The sequence below is a fragment of the Electrophorus electricus genome, chromosome 3, assembly GCF_041902795.1.
Source record: "Electrophorus electricus isolate QZ-2024a chromosome 3, ASM4190279v1, whole genome shotgun sequence".
Taxonomy (NCBI): domain Eukaryota; kingdom Metazoa; phylum Chordata; class Actinopteri; order Gymnotiformes; family Gymnotidae; genus Electrophorus; species Electrophorus electricus.
Genome location: NC_137499.1, coordinates 2095001 through 2110965, shown reverse-complemented (window position 1 = coordinate 2110965; position 15965 = coordinate 2095001). Strand labels below are relative to the sequence as shown.

Genomic DNA, 15965 nt, shown 5'->3' with positions numbered 1-15965 from the left:
ATACCTGAGTTGGATGAGTTAAAGCCAGGAAGGGAAGGACTTCCCACCCCGGGTAGGAGAACAGGGGGTATCCCCTGCAGATTTGAATAGGCCGACTGTAGATTCAGGGCTTGCAAAGCAGGACTGTCGAACATTCCTTGCTGCTGCATGGCTTGTTGCTGTGCCAGTCCAAGGACCTCGTTGGCTTTCTTGATGCGATCCATCTCTTGCTGTGCCATTAGCTGACGAACAGTGGCCGGGTCAAAGTACTCTTTTTCTTTGTCAAGCTGGCTCCCGATGGTATCCTTTACCTTAGAGATATGCTGCTGGGAGAAGATGTGGTCCCGCACCGAGAGACGTGCACTATATTTCACGCCACACAAAGAGCACTCTGTTTTAGGTCCCTCGTAAGACGTCTGATTGATGCCAAAATGTTTAGCCATGCTGAGCTTGGCCTTCTTTTCCTTAGCACGAGCATTCTGGAACCAGACTTGTACAACTCTCTTTGGAAGTCCAATGTCATTGCCGAGTACCTCACACTCCAACATGGTAGGAGTCCTGTAATCACTGAAGCAGGACTTGAGCACTTTCAGCTGGAGGTTAGTCATCTGAGTGCGGAAGCGCTTTTGACCAGGCCTGTCTCCACTGTCAGTGCTTCGACTACCAGATGCACCAGGGCTTGGTGAACAAGGGTCAGCCAGACTAGAAGTTTCACTGTAATCAATCATATTTTCATTTTCAAAGTCCTTTGCATAATAGCTTGTTGCAGGGCTCACTAGTCCCGAAGACATCTGGTCATCGTTTTCAAGAGATGGGACAGTACCCCCAGTCTTGGACAAGAAATCTCCACTGTTGTGGACATGCTTCACATCAGCACTGTCATTGTCTACATTGGCCTCATCACCGGTTGTGGTATCAGTGATGGCTGTATTCACAGAGGAACAATCATCATTGTCAAGCTTGTTCTGGTCAAAACTCATGTTTACTGAGGACATTGTTGGGTTTTCAAACTCTTCCATTCCCTCAACCTTGATGGATGTAGGACTTAAAAGTGCCCGGGGAGACAAGTCCATGTTTTTACTCACAGGAGACAAGGATGAACACTGAGCATCATTGGTGGAGGGGCCCATGTGAGGGTAGCTAGCAATGTCCTGAGGATCCATCTTCAAGGGCATGCCCTCATGCTCCGACAGCAAACCAGTAAGTGTTAAGTTGTATCCAGCTCGCTTTGCCTCATGCCAGTGACGTGAACGGATGTGAGCTTCCAGAGCAGTTTTAGCCTTAAAGAGGGCGCGACAAAAAGGGCAACGGCGATGAGCTTGAGCGGGTCCAACAGCCCGAAACTGCCCTTTTCTTTCCCTGGCCCTGGTGTTCTGGAACCATACTTGTACCACACGTTTTTTCAGCCCCACCTCATGAGCAATGTGGTCAAGCATTTTTCGGGTGGGGTTAGAGTCTAATAAATATTTCTGGTAGAGGATCTCAAGCTGCTCAGGCGTAATAGTGGTTCGAAGGCGTTTGTCTCTCTGTGGTTCTTCCCCACTGTTAGTACTGTCGTTTTCACCTGGACTAGTGCCAGCTTTCTCCTCCAGCTTCCTTTTGAGGGAGTTCATGGTGGACGTAGGTGTCGATGGAGAGGTGGCAGAGCTACTTGGTATTGGTGGCAATGCTCCAGCAAGGAGCTGGCTCGCCAGTAGAGGATTGCTGGGGTCAAATAACATAAAAGGCATGTCCATTGTTCGATCCAAAAACTGGGGATGAATAAATTGGTTTTGAACGCTCAGGAAGTGGAGCTGCTGGTGCTCTTGCCAGTGCTCGAATGAGGGAAAGGCCAGCTTGCACTGCTCACACTGGTAGGGAATCATCTGTTGAGCCAGCTGTTGTTGTGAGGCGGTGGCTAAGTGGGGATTAAGAGCTAGGAGTGAACTTTGGGAGGGAGTATCTCTGGCGTGAGAGGATGAAGCTGATGTGCTGCTATGCTGTTGCTGTTGGGTGAGGGAAGGAGAAGGAAGCTTTGTGGTTTTGGCTGTCATATGTACCTTTTCCTCTCGTGACGGTCTCGGCTGTGGAGTCTCGGGTAGGTGACAGCTTTCCTGTTTCAGTGACAGCGGCTCTCTTTGTCCAAGGGATGTTTCTGCAGAATTTTTTGTTTTTTCGTCAAAAGTGTTCGAGTTGTTTGCAGGTGCAGCTTCAACCTTCTCAGATGTCATGTGAGAGAAAGCCGAAGATGAAGGCGGAAGAGGGCAAAGACTCGAAGACGATGGCATTGGCGTGTGACCTGATGACCCGGAAGGTGTGTAGTACTCATGTGAGAGATCGACAGAGTCTTCGTTTTGACTGTCATATTGTCCTTCCTCATCTTCGTCTTTGTAACAAAGCTTCTTTTGATGTTTAATAAGGTCGAATATGCGCTGAAAGACCAGGCTGCATTTCTTGCACTGATAGTTCAAGTTGGTAGTGCGAATGTAGCGGTCGTTGGACAGCTCACGCCGCTCCCCATCCTTTGCTCCGTCCCCCTGGTTTTCATAATTCTTGCGAGCTTTTTGTCTGGCATTCTGGAACCATACCACAATTACCCGAGTTGGCAGGCTCAAAAGATTGGACAGCTGCTCGAATTCATCATCTTTAGGGTAGGCGTTGGCATCAAAGAAATCTTGCAGTACTCTAAGCTGGTAGTCTGTGAACCGTGTCCTTGAGGACCTCTTGCTCCCGTAGGACTCCTGTTTTTGGGGTTCAGGGGAAGGTGGCTTTGAGTCAATTCTCGTTTCCTCCAGAGTGGTAGTAGGTGGATTGTTGAAGTTGTAGGGTGAGTCTTTGTTACGCTGACGCTCTTTGAAGAGAGTATTCCGGAACCAGTGTTTGATGACTTTCTGTGGAAGTCCTGACTTATCTGCCATTTCCTTAATTTGTTCCTCGTTTGGTGAATTGTTTATGTCAAAGTACTGCCGGAGAACCCTCAGCTGGTCATCCGTGATACGTGTGCGTGGCCTCTTATTTTGCTGCTGTAACATGGCGGGCGTGAGTTGCTGCTGGTACAGCTGGGCAAGATCAGTGGCCAGGCCCGGTTCAACAGACGGTAACTGGGCTGGGATTTGAGAAGGCAATGACTGCATTGACATGGGCTGCATCATGAGTGGCGAGAAAAGAGGGAGATCCATCGGCATGGGTATCTGAGCTAGCGTACCCGGAGGCTGCGGAGCCGGAGCGGTCGGAGGAGTAAGTGCAGGGGCAGAAACGGGTATATTTGGTGTCGGTGCCCTCTGTGGAGGAGGTGGAGGAGGAGGGGGAGGAGGTGGTGGTGGGGGAGGAGCAGCCTCAGGGGTTTGTGGTCTTAGTGGGTACAGCTTGTCATACTGTTCTCGGTATTCCTTGGCAAACCTCTCTAATGATCTAAATGGGAAAAAGGACTGATGGATGTGCTCCTGGTGACTCTTCAGAATTAGAATGTTGGAGAAGAGTTTCCCACAGGCCTCACACTCCAGTTTTTCCAGCCCCTCAACAGGATCGACAGCACGAGTGATGCCACCCGGCGCAGTCGGTGTAGGCGCTGGTCCTGCTGGCTTTCTCTGAGCTTTCTGTTTGTTCTCATTGTACTGAATCACCAACTCAAATCCAAAGTTCTCCAAAAGCACTTTGGTGGCATTACCGCGAGCATCCGACGCAATCCTTGGCGGAGGGAATCCAGTGTCCTGATTCACATGAGCTGTGACCTGTGGTGCATCTTTCTTTTCTTTGGACTTTGAGTTGTCTGGGATATCCTTTGGAACATGATCCTCTGTTTTATCACTCATTTCTTTATCCTTTGGCAGCTCTCTGTCTTTCTCGCTGTGAGGAACGAGCGGCTTTGGTTTTTTGTCTGCTGGGTGTGAGACGGACGCATTCTGCTGAAGTAAAGCCATTTGACTGGAGGCCTGCGAGTGCGAGTGGGCCTGGTGCTGTTGCTGAAGGTGTTGGTGCATCAGCTGCTGCTGTAGACAGCTCTGCTGGGCTTGCTGAGCCTGGTTCTTCTGCTCCTCCAGGAGGGAGGCCGCAGAGCCGCTCAGGTTCAGCGATGAGCTGTTCAAGTTCATTTCAGGATTCAGCTGGAATTCAGCCCCAGGGATGTAGAAAGGGAACAGCAGCTGCTGCTGTTGAAGAGGCAAAAGAGCATCTGTTGTCATCGGGAAGTGCTGGAGTAGGGGGTTGAAGAGCTGGGACTGAAGGAGGGCAGCTTGCTGCTGGAGCTCCTGTTGGAGCTGGGCCTGAGCTTGGGCCTGAGCTTGGGCCAGCTGCTGCTGCTGGAGCTGTTGCTGGTGACCTCTAGAGGACAGCATGTCTGCAAACTTCTTTTTCTTCACATCATGGTTCTCGGAGGGTGAAGGGTGGCAAGCCGAGTTAGACATGCCCTCAAGGCCGTGGGACTGACTCAGGTGGTTCCCGCCCAGGATGCTTTGGGCGGTCTGCACGCTGGCCGGAGTGCAGCTGCTATTGCTGGAGCTGGTGGCTGAGTTAGTGGGAGGGATCGGGCTTGGGGTAGAAGTGCTGTTAGAAGTGCCTCCACTTAAAGTACCACCACTTGCAGAGCTGGAGCTGCCGCCAGCTGCTTCGAGCTTCGCTGCTCTGGCTTTGGTCTGGTGGAGGACAGAGCGCATGTGAATCTCCAGTGTAGAGCTCTGGCTGTAAGCCACATTGCAAGTGCTGCATTTAAACGGCTTGTTATCGGGGCTGCTGGTTGGCTCTGGCTGACCCGTGGTGGTTTCCTGCAGAGCCCGTTTGACCTTGTGCAAGTGCGACACGGAGTTATAATGAACGAGAAGAATATTCTTCTGGGTGAAAGATTCTTTGCAGACTGTGCACTTGAAAGGACGAGAAGGATCCAAGAATTTTTCCATTGTAAAATTTGGCCCTTTCCTAAACGGGAGGGCCCGTTTTGGCTCAGACCCGGAATCCTCTTGCAGAGATCCCGAGTCGCTGCCTGTCGGGCTTTGCTTTTCCTCGGGGTCGCTTTCCTCTCCTTCCTTCTCGTCCTCGATGAGACCTCCCTGGTCGTCTCCAAGTGAAGGGTCACCCATGACCATTAGGTCTCCATTCATCAGCAGGCCCCCGTAGAGCTGCTGTATGTCGGCTTCGCTCAGTTCAAGGTGACTTGTCTCCAGGTGCTTCTTCAGGGCCTGGAGGGTCCGGAAACTCCGCTGACACAGACAGCACATGGTGGCTGCCCTGATCACATGGTACTGGGAGTGCAGCTGGAGCTTCTCTATAGTCTTGAATGCCAGGCTGCACTGGTTGCAACGGTACTTGTAGACGTGACGATCAGACACTGGCAGTTGCGGCCTCTTGTTGTGGACCTCGTTGAAGTGCATCTGGAGAGCGTTGGAAGATTTGAACACTTGATTGCAGCCTTTTTTCCAGCATAGGAAACCAGTAGTGTCTTCTCTTGCAGGGGGCTGAACTTCAAGAGGTGACTTGCGAGCTTCAATTATATCTGTGGTTAAAGGAATTCCTTTGTCAGGCTCAACATCTGTAGTGTCTGTAATTAAAAACAAATATAGACATTAGCGTTTTTAAACTAGACTTGTCTCATATTTGTGTAAATATGAATAATTCAATTTAATCTGAATTTTACACACATCCATGAAGCGCAATATTCACACCAGTAGAGAATTTAATTTTCACAAAATATTTCTGTTGCTAAAGAGAAAAAAATTCCCACATTTTCCAAGTGTACAACATTTTTACCTGTTTGTTTCTTTGTGTCATCAGAGGTCGAGTTGGACAAGGCTTGGGGTGTGCTTGGAGCGTCACGCTCTGGCCCAGAAACAGGTATGAACATGCTTGCTGGCAGTACCTCTGATGTTGCCACCTGGGAAATAAAACAGAAGGTGTGACATGTTAATTAAAGGACTTTAACAATAGTCTGTTATGGAATAACTCAAATAACTTAAACAACTCAACTGAAATAAATTGACTGTATTATAAATATTCTAACTAAACAGATTGGCAAATTACACATCTTCAAAACAACAGTGTTCCTTCAAAATTCCAATATACAATTTATTATATATAAAGGTTTAAAGGTTTAGCCAATAAAAAGTTTCGCAATATCTCTGCACTGAAACAGAAACATTCTCAGAGCCATCCACACTCACAAACACTAATCACATTCTTTCTTTTTCTTTTTTCATTTCTTTTTAACTTTATTTGCCATTTCAGGAATCTGCACTTTGATCACTGATGGTGTTTTGTCACAAGCTGGGGAAGTTCTGCTGAAGGCAATTAGTGTGATAGGTCTGAGTGGCTTCCTCTTCTTCCTCTGGCCAGCCAAACAGCTTATTAGGGGGCCTAATTAAATAATTCCTTCTCCCCATACAAAAAACCCTGGGTAATTTAACCAATGTCAATTTAAGAGTGGTCAGTATTACCACATTCCAATTAATCCTCAGTGCTCATAAAAGGGTTTTTAAGACAGAATATAATTTCAAATATCCAGTGCACATAAAAAAGGTAAAATAAAACAGAAAACAATTTACTTCTTGTACAACAGTTAAATCCTTTTCAACTAATTTAATTAGAACATTTTAAGGTGCAAATAATATTGATTAGAACGTGCACAGTTGTACCAACATTCGTCTCAGTTTTAAGAGGTTTACGTCAATCACGTGTGAATGACGGTAACATTTCCGCTTTTTCAAGCATAGCTTCTCTTCTTTCTCGGTAATTCTTGATGACCCCCCCCCCGGAAAAAAAACATAAAAATTCATCAAATGCACTCGTTAACGAGCCCCTATTTATTCATCAAATGCACTCATTAACGAGCCCCTATTTAAGGATGATCAGTGATCGAGATTGGAAGAGGCCAGGAGATGAAGCACTGTCTGTTTCACCTTCCTTCAATTAACTCCCCAAACAGAACAATCAGGCCGGCGACACACTCAGCATTTCAATTCCCCCACTCTAGAAATCACCCCCCCAACACCCCCTCCAATCCCTGCTGTCCCTCTAGGTTTAGGCTTCTCTGTGCGTCACTCCCTCAGTTTCATCCTCAGTAGGCCATTCTTGCACCTCCCTTCGTGTTTCTGAGCACCTGCATGCCTGATTAAATTAGAAGAGGTTTTTCATAAAAAGAGTATCTTACATCAATGAAAGTGAATACTGGGTTCTGAATGAGGAATGCTGTATTCTAAAAATTATATTACACCTGTTACTCCTAGTCTCAGCTGCAAAAAGATATTGTGTTTCCCATGCACTTCAACCATGGTCATGTGTAAAGGAATGGTATGTACGAAAAATTCTATGACAAACATAGTGCAATATACCGATCGCAGCTATACTTTTAAATCACGAAGGGATGACTGCTGTTTTTGTTCGACCCTCTCTAACATATAATAACACTCCAGCACTAACAGACGCTGTAAAACACACGAATACGACACGTGGAAGAGACGCCCGCAACACAACAGACGCCTCATAAAAGCAAGGCTGTCAGCCCAGAGTCGTTCAACTGCACAAAGGACACAGTCCTTCGGCTAAAGCTAGTTAGTCAGGCTCAAGGTTGTGCAGACCTGTTACAGGCAGTCTCGTCCAGTGCAATGTGATTAGCGCCTTCGCGTTCACACTGGGAGAGGAGCGCCGTCATTTCATTTCGCCTTTTCTTCCCCGCCGCGCTCCTTTTCGAAGCAAAAGTGGTAAATTAACGTGACCGGAACGGAAAGTTGCGAAAGCAAAACACACCAGCGATTTACATTACAAAGTGCGCCATTCCTGGGCTGTGGAGAGCATCATTAAGTGACGAGAGAAAGCACAGCGAGCGTCCCAAGGTCACATTTAATTTGGACGGCCTAATTGGCAAACACAGTTCCAAATGGCCATCATCTAGCCAGACTGAGAATTAATGAAGCACAATTATTTTCATTCCCCCTATCTAAGGCAGACAGAAAATGAGACAGAGAGAGAGAAAGAGAGAGAGAGACAGAGAGGGAGAGAGAGAGGGAGAGTGAGGAGGAGAGACTAAATAAATAGAGCGTCTTGTGTGTCTTTGTGCCCCGTATGCAAGAAATAAAAGTCACCGACTTCAGAATTCATTGGGAGTTCCAGGCTGACATGTGAAAAGGGGTACAGTACCCCTCCCCAACCCACCAACCCCTGCCTGCCTACTTGTAAAAAGGTGCTGGATTTAATGTGCATTGTATTAGCTGTATTCTCTCATGTGTCACTCTTGCAGGGCGCCCAGTGCCTTATCATCTCTATAAAAGAGAAATTATTGCTACCTGCTTCTAATATCGAGTCCACCATTTGATTCCAAGCTCAGCAGCACAGCTGGCTTAACGGCGGAGCCGAGCCCCATTTCCCTGAGTGATTGGTCAGCCGGCAGTTCACCTCCACGGGCAACCGTAAACATAATTATTTCACCATCGCAGATTTGGATGAAAGAAGGAAATGATAAAAAAGAGGCGGGCCGTAAAGGCGGTGCAGTAACGGCACTCTGTAGCGCTGATGGGAATCGCAACAGAACAAGGCGAGACGTCGCGAAGGAGTTGAGAGGAGGAGGTTGATGGAGACCTTGGTGCTCAGGGACTGTGGAGCTGGTGGCAAACGCGTTCAGATGGATGATGTAAGCGTCACGACTTTATATGTAAGAGGATGAGACAGTAAGATCTTTGCTGCCCTCTGAATGAAAGGTGCGCCACAAACATGGCACATAAAATCTCTTGACAACTACAAAAACTGCTCATGTTGTATGACGTGTATTAGATCCACTGCTGCTTTTGGTATTCATATCCAAATAATTGTATTTGCACAAACTAAACTTGCATTTCATTAAAGCGTTAACAAAAAAAAAAAATACTGTTTATCAAATTCCATTTCAACTGTGCCCCAATTCCTTGAATACATTAATGATCGGAGCACTTCGGAATAGCAGTAGAGTGATCAGGGACAGTGTAGTGGGATATCTGGAGGGCAGATAGAGAAACCGAGCGGCTCAAACAAGAACAACGGTGCCTTTATCCCTCATCTCCTCACTCCACCCTCGCTCCCCCCGCTCTGAACTAACTGTTAATAACATAATGAAACAGTCAAAAAGGCTCATCATCAACGGGCAAGTCGGCGCAGCCGCTCAGGCGGAGTCTCGCCCACCTAACGCCGGCCTCTCGCCCCGTTATAATTGACTTGCAGTGAGTCAACAGGCGCCCCGGGGGCCATTTCACAATGAACCATATCCGCTTGTGTTTTGATTAAGCCTCAAATGTCATCAATTAGGGGGAAGGAGTTGGCCCGGACGGCCTCTGCTTCGCCGAGGCGAGGCGATGCCGTGAGTCAGCCTCGTCCGGCAGGGGTGTGGACTCCTCACGCGATCACCACAGAAGACCTTTGTGCGCAAGCGCCCAGCCTTCAGCACAAACACACAGACTAAAGGCAGCACTGGGGAGGCTGCGCCTGCGGCTCGGACTGTTGACGACCGCCCTCGCACAAGTGCGGGTGTGCACCAGGGGCTTTTGTTAAGACCCACTGCTACTGTTGAAGGGATGAGCATTATAAAATCTAACGGCATGACACTCGGCCTAATGCGCTGCATCTGGGGTAGCGGCATGCTGTGTAAGATCGTGTGTATCTTGTGTTCCGGTCTTACACTGGGGCCAGAGGAGGTCAGAAAGAACAGACTCCACCTTCTGGAGCCGAATCTAGAACCAGGCTCAAATACCCCAGCCAGTCCACAGAAGGGCAAAGCAACACAGTGCTGCTTCAGTAAAGGCAGCAAATTACATCGTGTTTAAATCACACAGTGGTGATTAAACTGTATAAGAAAGCCATTATGGAACACAACCACTCAACAATGGGACGGTTTTTTAAATAGAAGCAAGTAGTGGGACTTTATCTTCCCAAAAAAAGGTCTCTTAAAATGCAATAACAACCTGATGAGATTCAGGAAGGGTGATCTCCAAGATACCCGACACAGACACGCACGCACACACACACACACACACACACACACACACACGGACCAGGGCACTCACGGTGGCTATGAGCTTGTCGACGCAGTCCGGCGCCACACTGTGGAGGTGCGTGAGGTGGAACTGCAGGTGGACCTTGTTGTTGAGCATGTCCTGGCACAGGGGACATCGCAGCATGGGCTGCACAGAGTGCTGAGTCATCACGTGCATCCTCAGACGGTTCAGGTCCGTGTTCGTGAACTTGCAGTAGGGGCACTGGTACATCTGCCAGGAGAGAGACAGACAGAAGAGAAAGAGGGGAGAACAGAAAGAGGGGAGAAGGAAAGAGAGAGAAGGAGAGAGTTATGAGCCTCTCGAGCGGAGTAGCTGAGCTGCAGTGTGCCAGCGCAGGCTTCTCCCCTCCTGTGTCGGGCACAGTGGCTTTGCCAACGTGATTTGGCACGCGCTTCAAAGGCCTCTCGAGTGTCGCACATCATATCGATTTTCCACCTTTTGCACAATTAGCGAAGCAACATCAGCAAAAATTTTAAAAAGAGGGAGAAAATCTTCAAGGAAAAAAAACAAAAGCGCGCATAATGGAGATGAGATGAGGATGGTTCTCTATGCATACCGCAGTGCTTGGCGGGTTCTGTGCATGCTGCAGATATTCTTAATTAACAGGGGAAAGCAACGAGCTGTTACACGCCTCCAGATGTTACACTGGCAATGGGTTCAAGAAGTGGTGACTCAGAAACATGGAGGTGACTGTACAAGGCTTGTACGGGACGCCTGTGCACACCTGCACGGGCGACTCGCTCACCTGCTCACTGGTGCTCTTCTCCGCCGTCCTGGGACGTTTGGAAGAGAGGGGGCTCTCGGAAACCCCGGCCCTGGACGGAGGCCTCTTGGAGGGGATCGGCGACTCCGTCTGATCCCTCCCTGACTGGCTGGTTGCTGCAGCTGTCCGCCCGCACGTAGAAAGGAAAAGAAAAAAAAACACCCTTGACTCAGTATGAGGCACAGACCTGAGCGTCAACAGCAGTACACGACACAAGCATGCGCATCAGGAACAGGGTCAGGCCAGGGAGTGACCACACTGGTACCTGCCCTCCACCTCCACAACGCTGCTCCCCTACTCCTCTTATCCCATGGAGCGGAGAGGCCACGCGGTCTCTTTGACTGCCTGCACCGGTCTTGGCATGTCCAGGTGCCAGAAGTCAGAGTAAACATCCTCAGAAACTAGAGGGTTCGGGTTACAGTTCGGGTTCTGTGCACCCACTGGTGCGGCTGTCTGAGGCGTCACCCCGCCTGACGGATCCACCAAAACTGAGGCGAGGCCGATACATCCAGTCTCGGTGCACTTTATTACGGTTAGGCAGAGGGTCGGTTCAGTGTGAGCTGGAGATGAGAGGAGGTTGAGGAGGATGAGGAGGAGAAGAGGAGGGGAGAGGAGAGGAGATGAGGAGGAGAAGAGACTCCTGTGCTGAAAGTCCAACTGGCTCCAGCTCAGAGGTGCAACGCTGCAGCGCCGTTGAACAGAGGATGTGAGAGAGGAAGGCCAGGAACCTTTACACGGAGCCCCTCACTGCGTCGGCTACGGACCGCCACCGGAGACTCTAACGTGCTCTTCTAGCTGGCAGACCGTTACAAGTGGCTAATCCTTATAAACGCAGCCCGCACGGCCATTAAGAATGTGGCGCGCCGATCCACCTCTCCGTCTGCACAGAACGGGGCTGATAGCCCAGCTAGCCAGCAAGACTCCACACTACACTGCCTAGTCTCCACCTGACGGAGGGGCGAAGGAGGGGTGAGAGAGGGAGGGAGAGAAAGAGGAGCCGAGAGAACCAGAGAGGCTCAAGACAGAGGAGTAGAAGTTCAGTTAAGCTGGGGGCTCGTAAAGGAGCTAAATCCAACCAGAGCCAGAGGAGCGAGACTCCGAGTAGCCCTGCATCTGGGCCTCCAGAGGGAAAAAAACCACTGTGAAACTTAAGACGCCATTTCTCTCTCACCGGCCCTTAACGAGGCCATAAAGAGTTAAATTTGGACTGATTTGTCCAGTACTGGAAGGGCAAATTGAGAGTGGGAGTGTGTGTGTGTGTGTGTGTGTGTGTGTGTGTGGCAGAGGGGTAGGTTGGGGTTGTGCTAGGGGTCTGGGTTAAGGAGGGCTGACCATGCTCCTTCTGCAGACATTAAAGTGTCAGGCCCAATCAGGGCAGGGGCAGGTGAGCACTGGACTCAGCAGGGCCGGTTGGTACTGGGAGAACAGCCTGACACAGCTCCCACTGGACAGCGCAGCCTTATTAGTGTCCAGTCACTGCCAATCCCATTAGACACGTCCACCAATCCACAAAGGAAATGTTAACCAAAGGAGCCTCCCATTCGCTGCCATTAACCTCCATGCGGCATCAGGGCACGGCCCTGACACTTCGTGATCCATTCCAGACTGTCCTAACCCCCCAATCCCACCCCCTCCCCCTGTCTCTCCTCGATGTGTTGCTCGTTCGACCTCCTTGGCTACGTGGAAACTCTGGCTCACGTGCAGGCACGTGTGTCAGCTCCAAGCTGTCAGGGACAGGGTGCTTCAGTGGCACCCAGCAAGGACGCGGGGCTGTCCAACACTCCCACCGTGCCCGGGCCACGCGACAAACACGGGTCTGAGGTCAGAAAGGCCTGCCAATGGCGAGCTATCGCAGATAACGGGTAACGCGAGCAAAACACAACTAAACACGGCATCCGAACTTCACGTTTGACAGGTGTGAATGGTTTCTGAACAGACGGAGTTTGCTGGAACACAGAGAACAGGACGAGAGAAAGCGTGTAGCCGTCCCGCCGGGTGGAGCCGAGCTAGCCTTGACCCTTGACCCCTGCCTGACACCCTCATGCACTACGAGTACCCCGTAAATCCGATCAGCTGTAAAAAATAAGGGGTGTGGGAGAAAACAGCCACTAACTGCCTCCAAACCGCCGTGACTAAAGTCTCACCACCGCATCCATGTTTTCTGTTGAAACCCCCTGGAACGAAAGGGGCAGTCATAACAGAGACAGAAGTTGTTGGATCATGTGGGGTGTGTATATGTGTGTGTGTGTGTGTGTGTGTGGGGCATGGTTGTGCTGGCACATGAACAGCACTGATCAGGGTCAGATCCACTGACTGAGACCAGGACCAGAACATGTGCCTTTAGCAGAAGGGTCTTTCCTCTTGTGCGTTCTCCTATAGGAGCTAGCTTGTGTGTGTTGGGTTCGGGACAGTGAGATCTGGAAGAATAGTGAAAAATGATTTAAAAAAGCCTAAAATAATAGCAGAAGCTCATACACAAGGATTGCCCTTACACAGGCGGCAGTAACGAGGAAAGTTTCACTATGTTTACTTCCAATGTGTGTGAGGGAGGGTCAGCAAATCACAACCATGTGCACGGCTGAGGGTCGCCCAGGTGCACGGCCGAAGGCAGTGCACTGAGGGACAGGTTCACCCACGCCCTCCTTGTCCTGCAGAGTCCATTCAAATGTGCCACTCTGCACTGATGCTGACCTCTGCATGAACACAGGCCTCTCACACCTAGACACGCTCAGGACTCTCTCCTGACAGCATGAGAGCCAAGCGAAATGGGAAAAAAGCCTCAAGAGTCAATTAGGTGATTATTAATTCATGGGCTTTTTCCGTAAACGGCAGCCCTTTGTGCAGATGAGTCCCGTAAGTGAGCTGAGCTTTGGCTCCTGCTTGCACCTCCTGGAGCTGGGCTGCATTTCTCAGCCAAAATGCTGTGTGTGTGTGGGGGGGGGGGGGGGGGGGGGGGGGGGGGTTAGTCAGCGCAGAGAGCCTTGGATCTGTGAAGCAATTAAAAGTGTGTGTTGTGCTTTCAAGAGTGCACTTGCTGAAAAGAGAGACCACGACACGCCTGCAGAGAAGGGCTGCACACAGACCACGCAGCACTAGGACCATGCAGAATCCTGCGCTCCGAACATCATCCAGGAACACCCAGCTGTCCGAGTGGCACCACGGGGGAGTTGTAGAGAGAACAGACTTGTGTGTCCCTGCACCTCCGACTCCTCCATGACCCACCAGGCTTCCTCTGGTTCATGCCTTCTTGCCCTGTTCTCCATTCACAACTCACCGGGGGCAAAAAAAAAAAAAAAGCCTACCCCCACCAGGCCAGTTTTCAATCCCCTGGCAATTTAACCATTAACATGGAGAAGAGGGTTTTACCCCCAACCCCTACCAGTCATTTACTTTGAATAGGAAAGTTCACAGAAAAAGCCCCTCCCCCAGGTCTCCCCCCCACCGGTTCTCTGCACCCATCTCTTATCTACAGGTCTCTCCAGTGTCTCCAGTGCCCTTAGCGTCAGAAGGCTGTGTTGCACTCCACCTAATATTTCTCAGGTAATTACTCCGCATCCATTAATTTCAAATAAAGACAATTACAAGCAAAGCCTCATGAAGAAGGAAACTGCACAGTGAAACTCATCATGATGCACCATCCTTGGTGTATAATCCTCCATTAAGGGAGAACCACAGGCTACATCTGGAAAGGGAGCTGCCCGCATGGGCCAGTAGGCACAGCAGAGCCAAAGCTAAACAGGAAAGGAAGCAATTAAAAGCAGGTAGTAATTAGTGGACGAATTTTTAATCTCCTGGTGTCTGTGCAATGGCTGGGATTTCACCTTTTGAGTTCACACACACACACACACACACACACACACACACACACACACACACTCCCACACACACACACACACACACACACACACACACACACACACACACACAGAGTGAGGTTTTTCCATTATAATAAAGGCATTTTACAGACAAATAATACTTTAAAAGACATCTAACAATTTATCCAATGACTGGTTTTAAAAATATTTGATATGCAAATGCTAATTTAACATTTTTGGACACAGAAACAGATTAATAGTGCAATAATAAATAGTTAATTTACACTTATTGGTTTCTTTCCCAAAATAATTTAAGCTTAAAACACTTACAGAAAAATGCACTAAAGGGAACCCAACAGCACAGACAAGTTCTCTCTTCACATTAGTAGTTTAGTTCATCTAATACTCTGCTAATAGTGAACCATATTTATGTAGTCAGACTACTGTACCAACACATATGTTTACTATGATTATAACTCAGCAGTATTTGACGTCGCACAACCTCACAATATCTCCTGTAAAGTTTAGCGATGGACAGCAGAGCCGTAAGAGCACTGGATGAAGCACGTCGTGCAGTACCAGCTCTCTGCATCCAGGGGATGCTAATGTGCTAATGCACATCTGTGGGACTTTTTGGAGCAGCTATGCTCCATTTGCCCTTCTGCTTGTCTTTTTGTTTCTCACTCACCAGCTTTGTTCTATGCCCAACCACACACACACACACACATGCACACGCATACGCACACACACACACACGCACACACATACATGCGCACACATACATGCACACACACGCACACTCCCCTGTGTATCTAATCACCAGGACTCATACATTTAAGTAAATATATATAAGAGGGAAGACATGGGCCCAACTTGGCTGGTTGCTGTGGGCGTCACAGCAGGTGACCTGTGCTGGAATATTATTTTCCCTCCCTCTCCAGCTCCAATAATTTGAAAGTCCAGGACAAAGTGTGTGTGTGTGTGTGTGTGTGTGTGTGTGTGTGTGTGTGTGTGTGAGAGTGTGTGTGTGTGTGTTTAGCAGGGGGAGAATTATTCATAAACCTCAACTGCTGAGGACTGCAGACTAACCCACCATACAGAAGCACCTCCCCATATATTTATGTTAAACACGTCAAATCATATTGCTGCAGCTCCCCCAAGCCCTTGAGCATATTAACAATCCCACTTTCTCCCTCTCTCCCTCCCTCTGCTCCAGGTTTAGTCATATTGTTAGCATCTCCCCGCCGGCTTTAATAAAGGAGGGTCCCCCCAGTCCGGCCATACCTCTCCATTTTCCTAATGCTGCTTCTGATTGGTGAGTGGGATGGGGGGGGGGGGGGGGGGGTGCAGGCTTGGGGTGGCCTTCTATAAATATTTCATACTACCACTAGACACCAACCCCGATGCTTATTGGGAAGGTGGTTA

The 15965-nt window shown here is 49.3% G+C and overlaps 1 protein-coding gene and 1 long non-coding RNA gene across 6 annotated transcripts in view; one reads left to right on the top strand and one right to left on the bottom strand.

Annotated features, from left to right (window-relative positions):
- Nucleotides 1–15965, bottom strand: part of zfhx3b (zinc finger homeobox 3b) — a 131966-nt gene that overhangs the window by 4051 nt on the left and 111950 nt on the right. For all 5 annotated transcript variants that reach the window (XM_027007437.3, XM_081709237.1, XM_081709230.1 and 2 more), the window contains exons 6-9: nt 10708–10847; nt 9972–10172; nt 5698–5821; nt 5–5488 (exon numbers count right to left, since the gene is read on the bottom strand). In XM_027007437.3, the coding sequence (XP_026863238.2) occupies nt 5–5488; nt 5698–5821; nt 9972–10172; nt 10708–10847 (5949 nt within the window). The remainder of the gene's footprint in view (nt 1–4; nt 5489–5697; nt 5822–9971; nt 10173–10707; nt 10848–15965) is intronic.
- Nucleotides 2152–6487, top strand: LOC145655743 (uncharacterized). Its single transcript, XR_014121702.1, has 3 exons — nt 2152–2272; nt 5722–5781; nt 6172–6487. It is a non-coding gene; the product is annotated as an uncharacterized LOC145655743 (long non-coding RNA).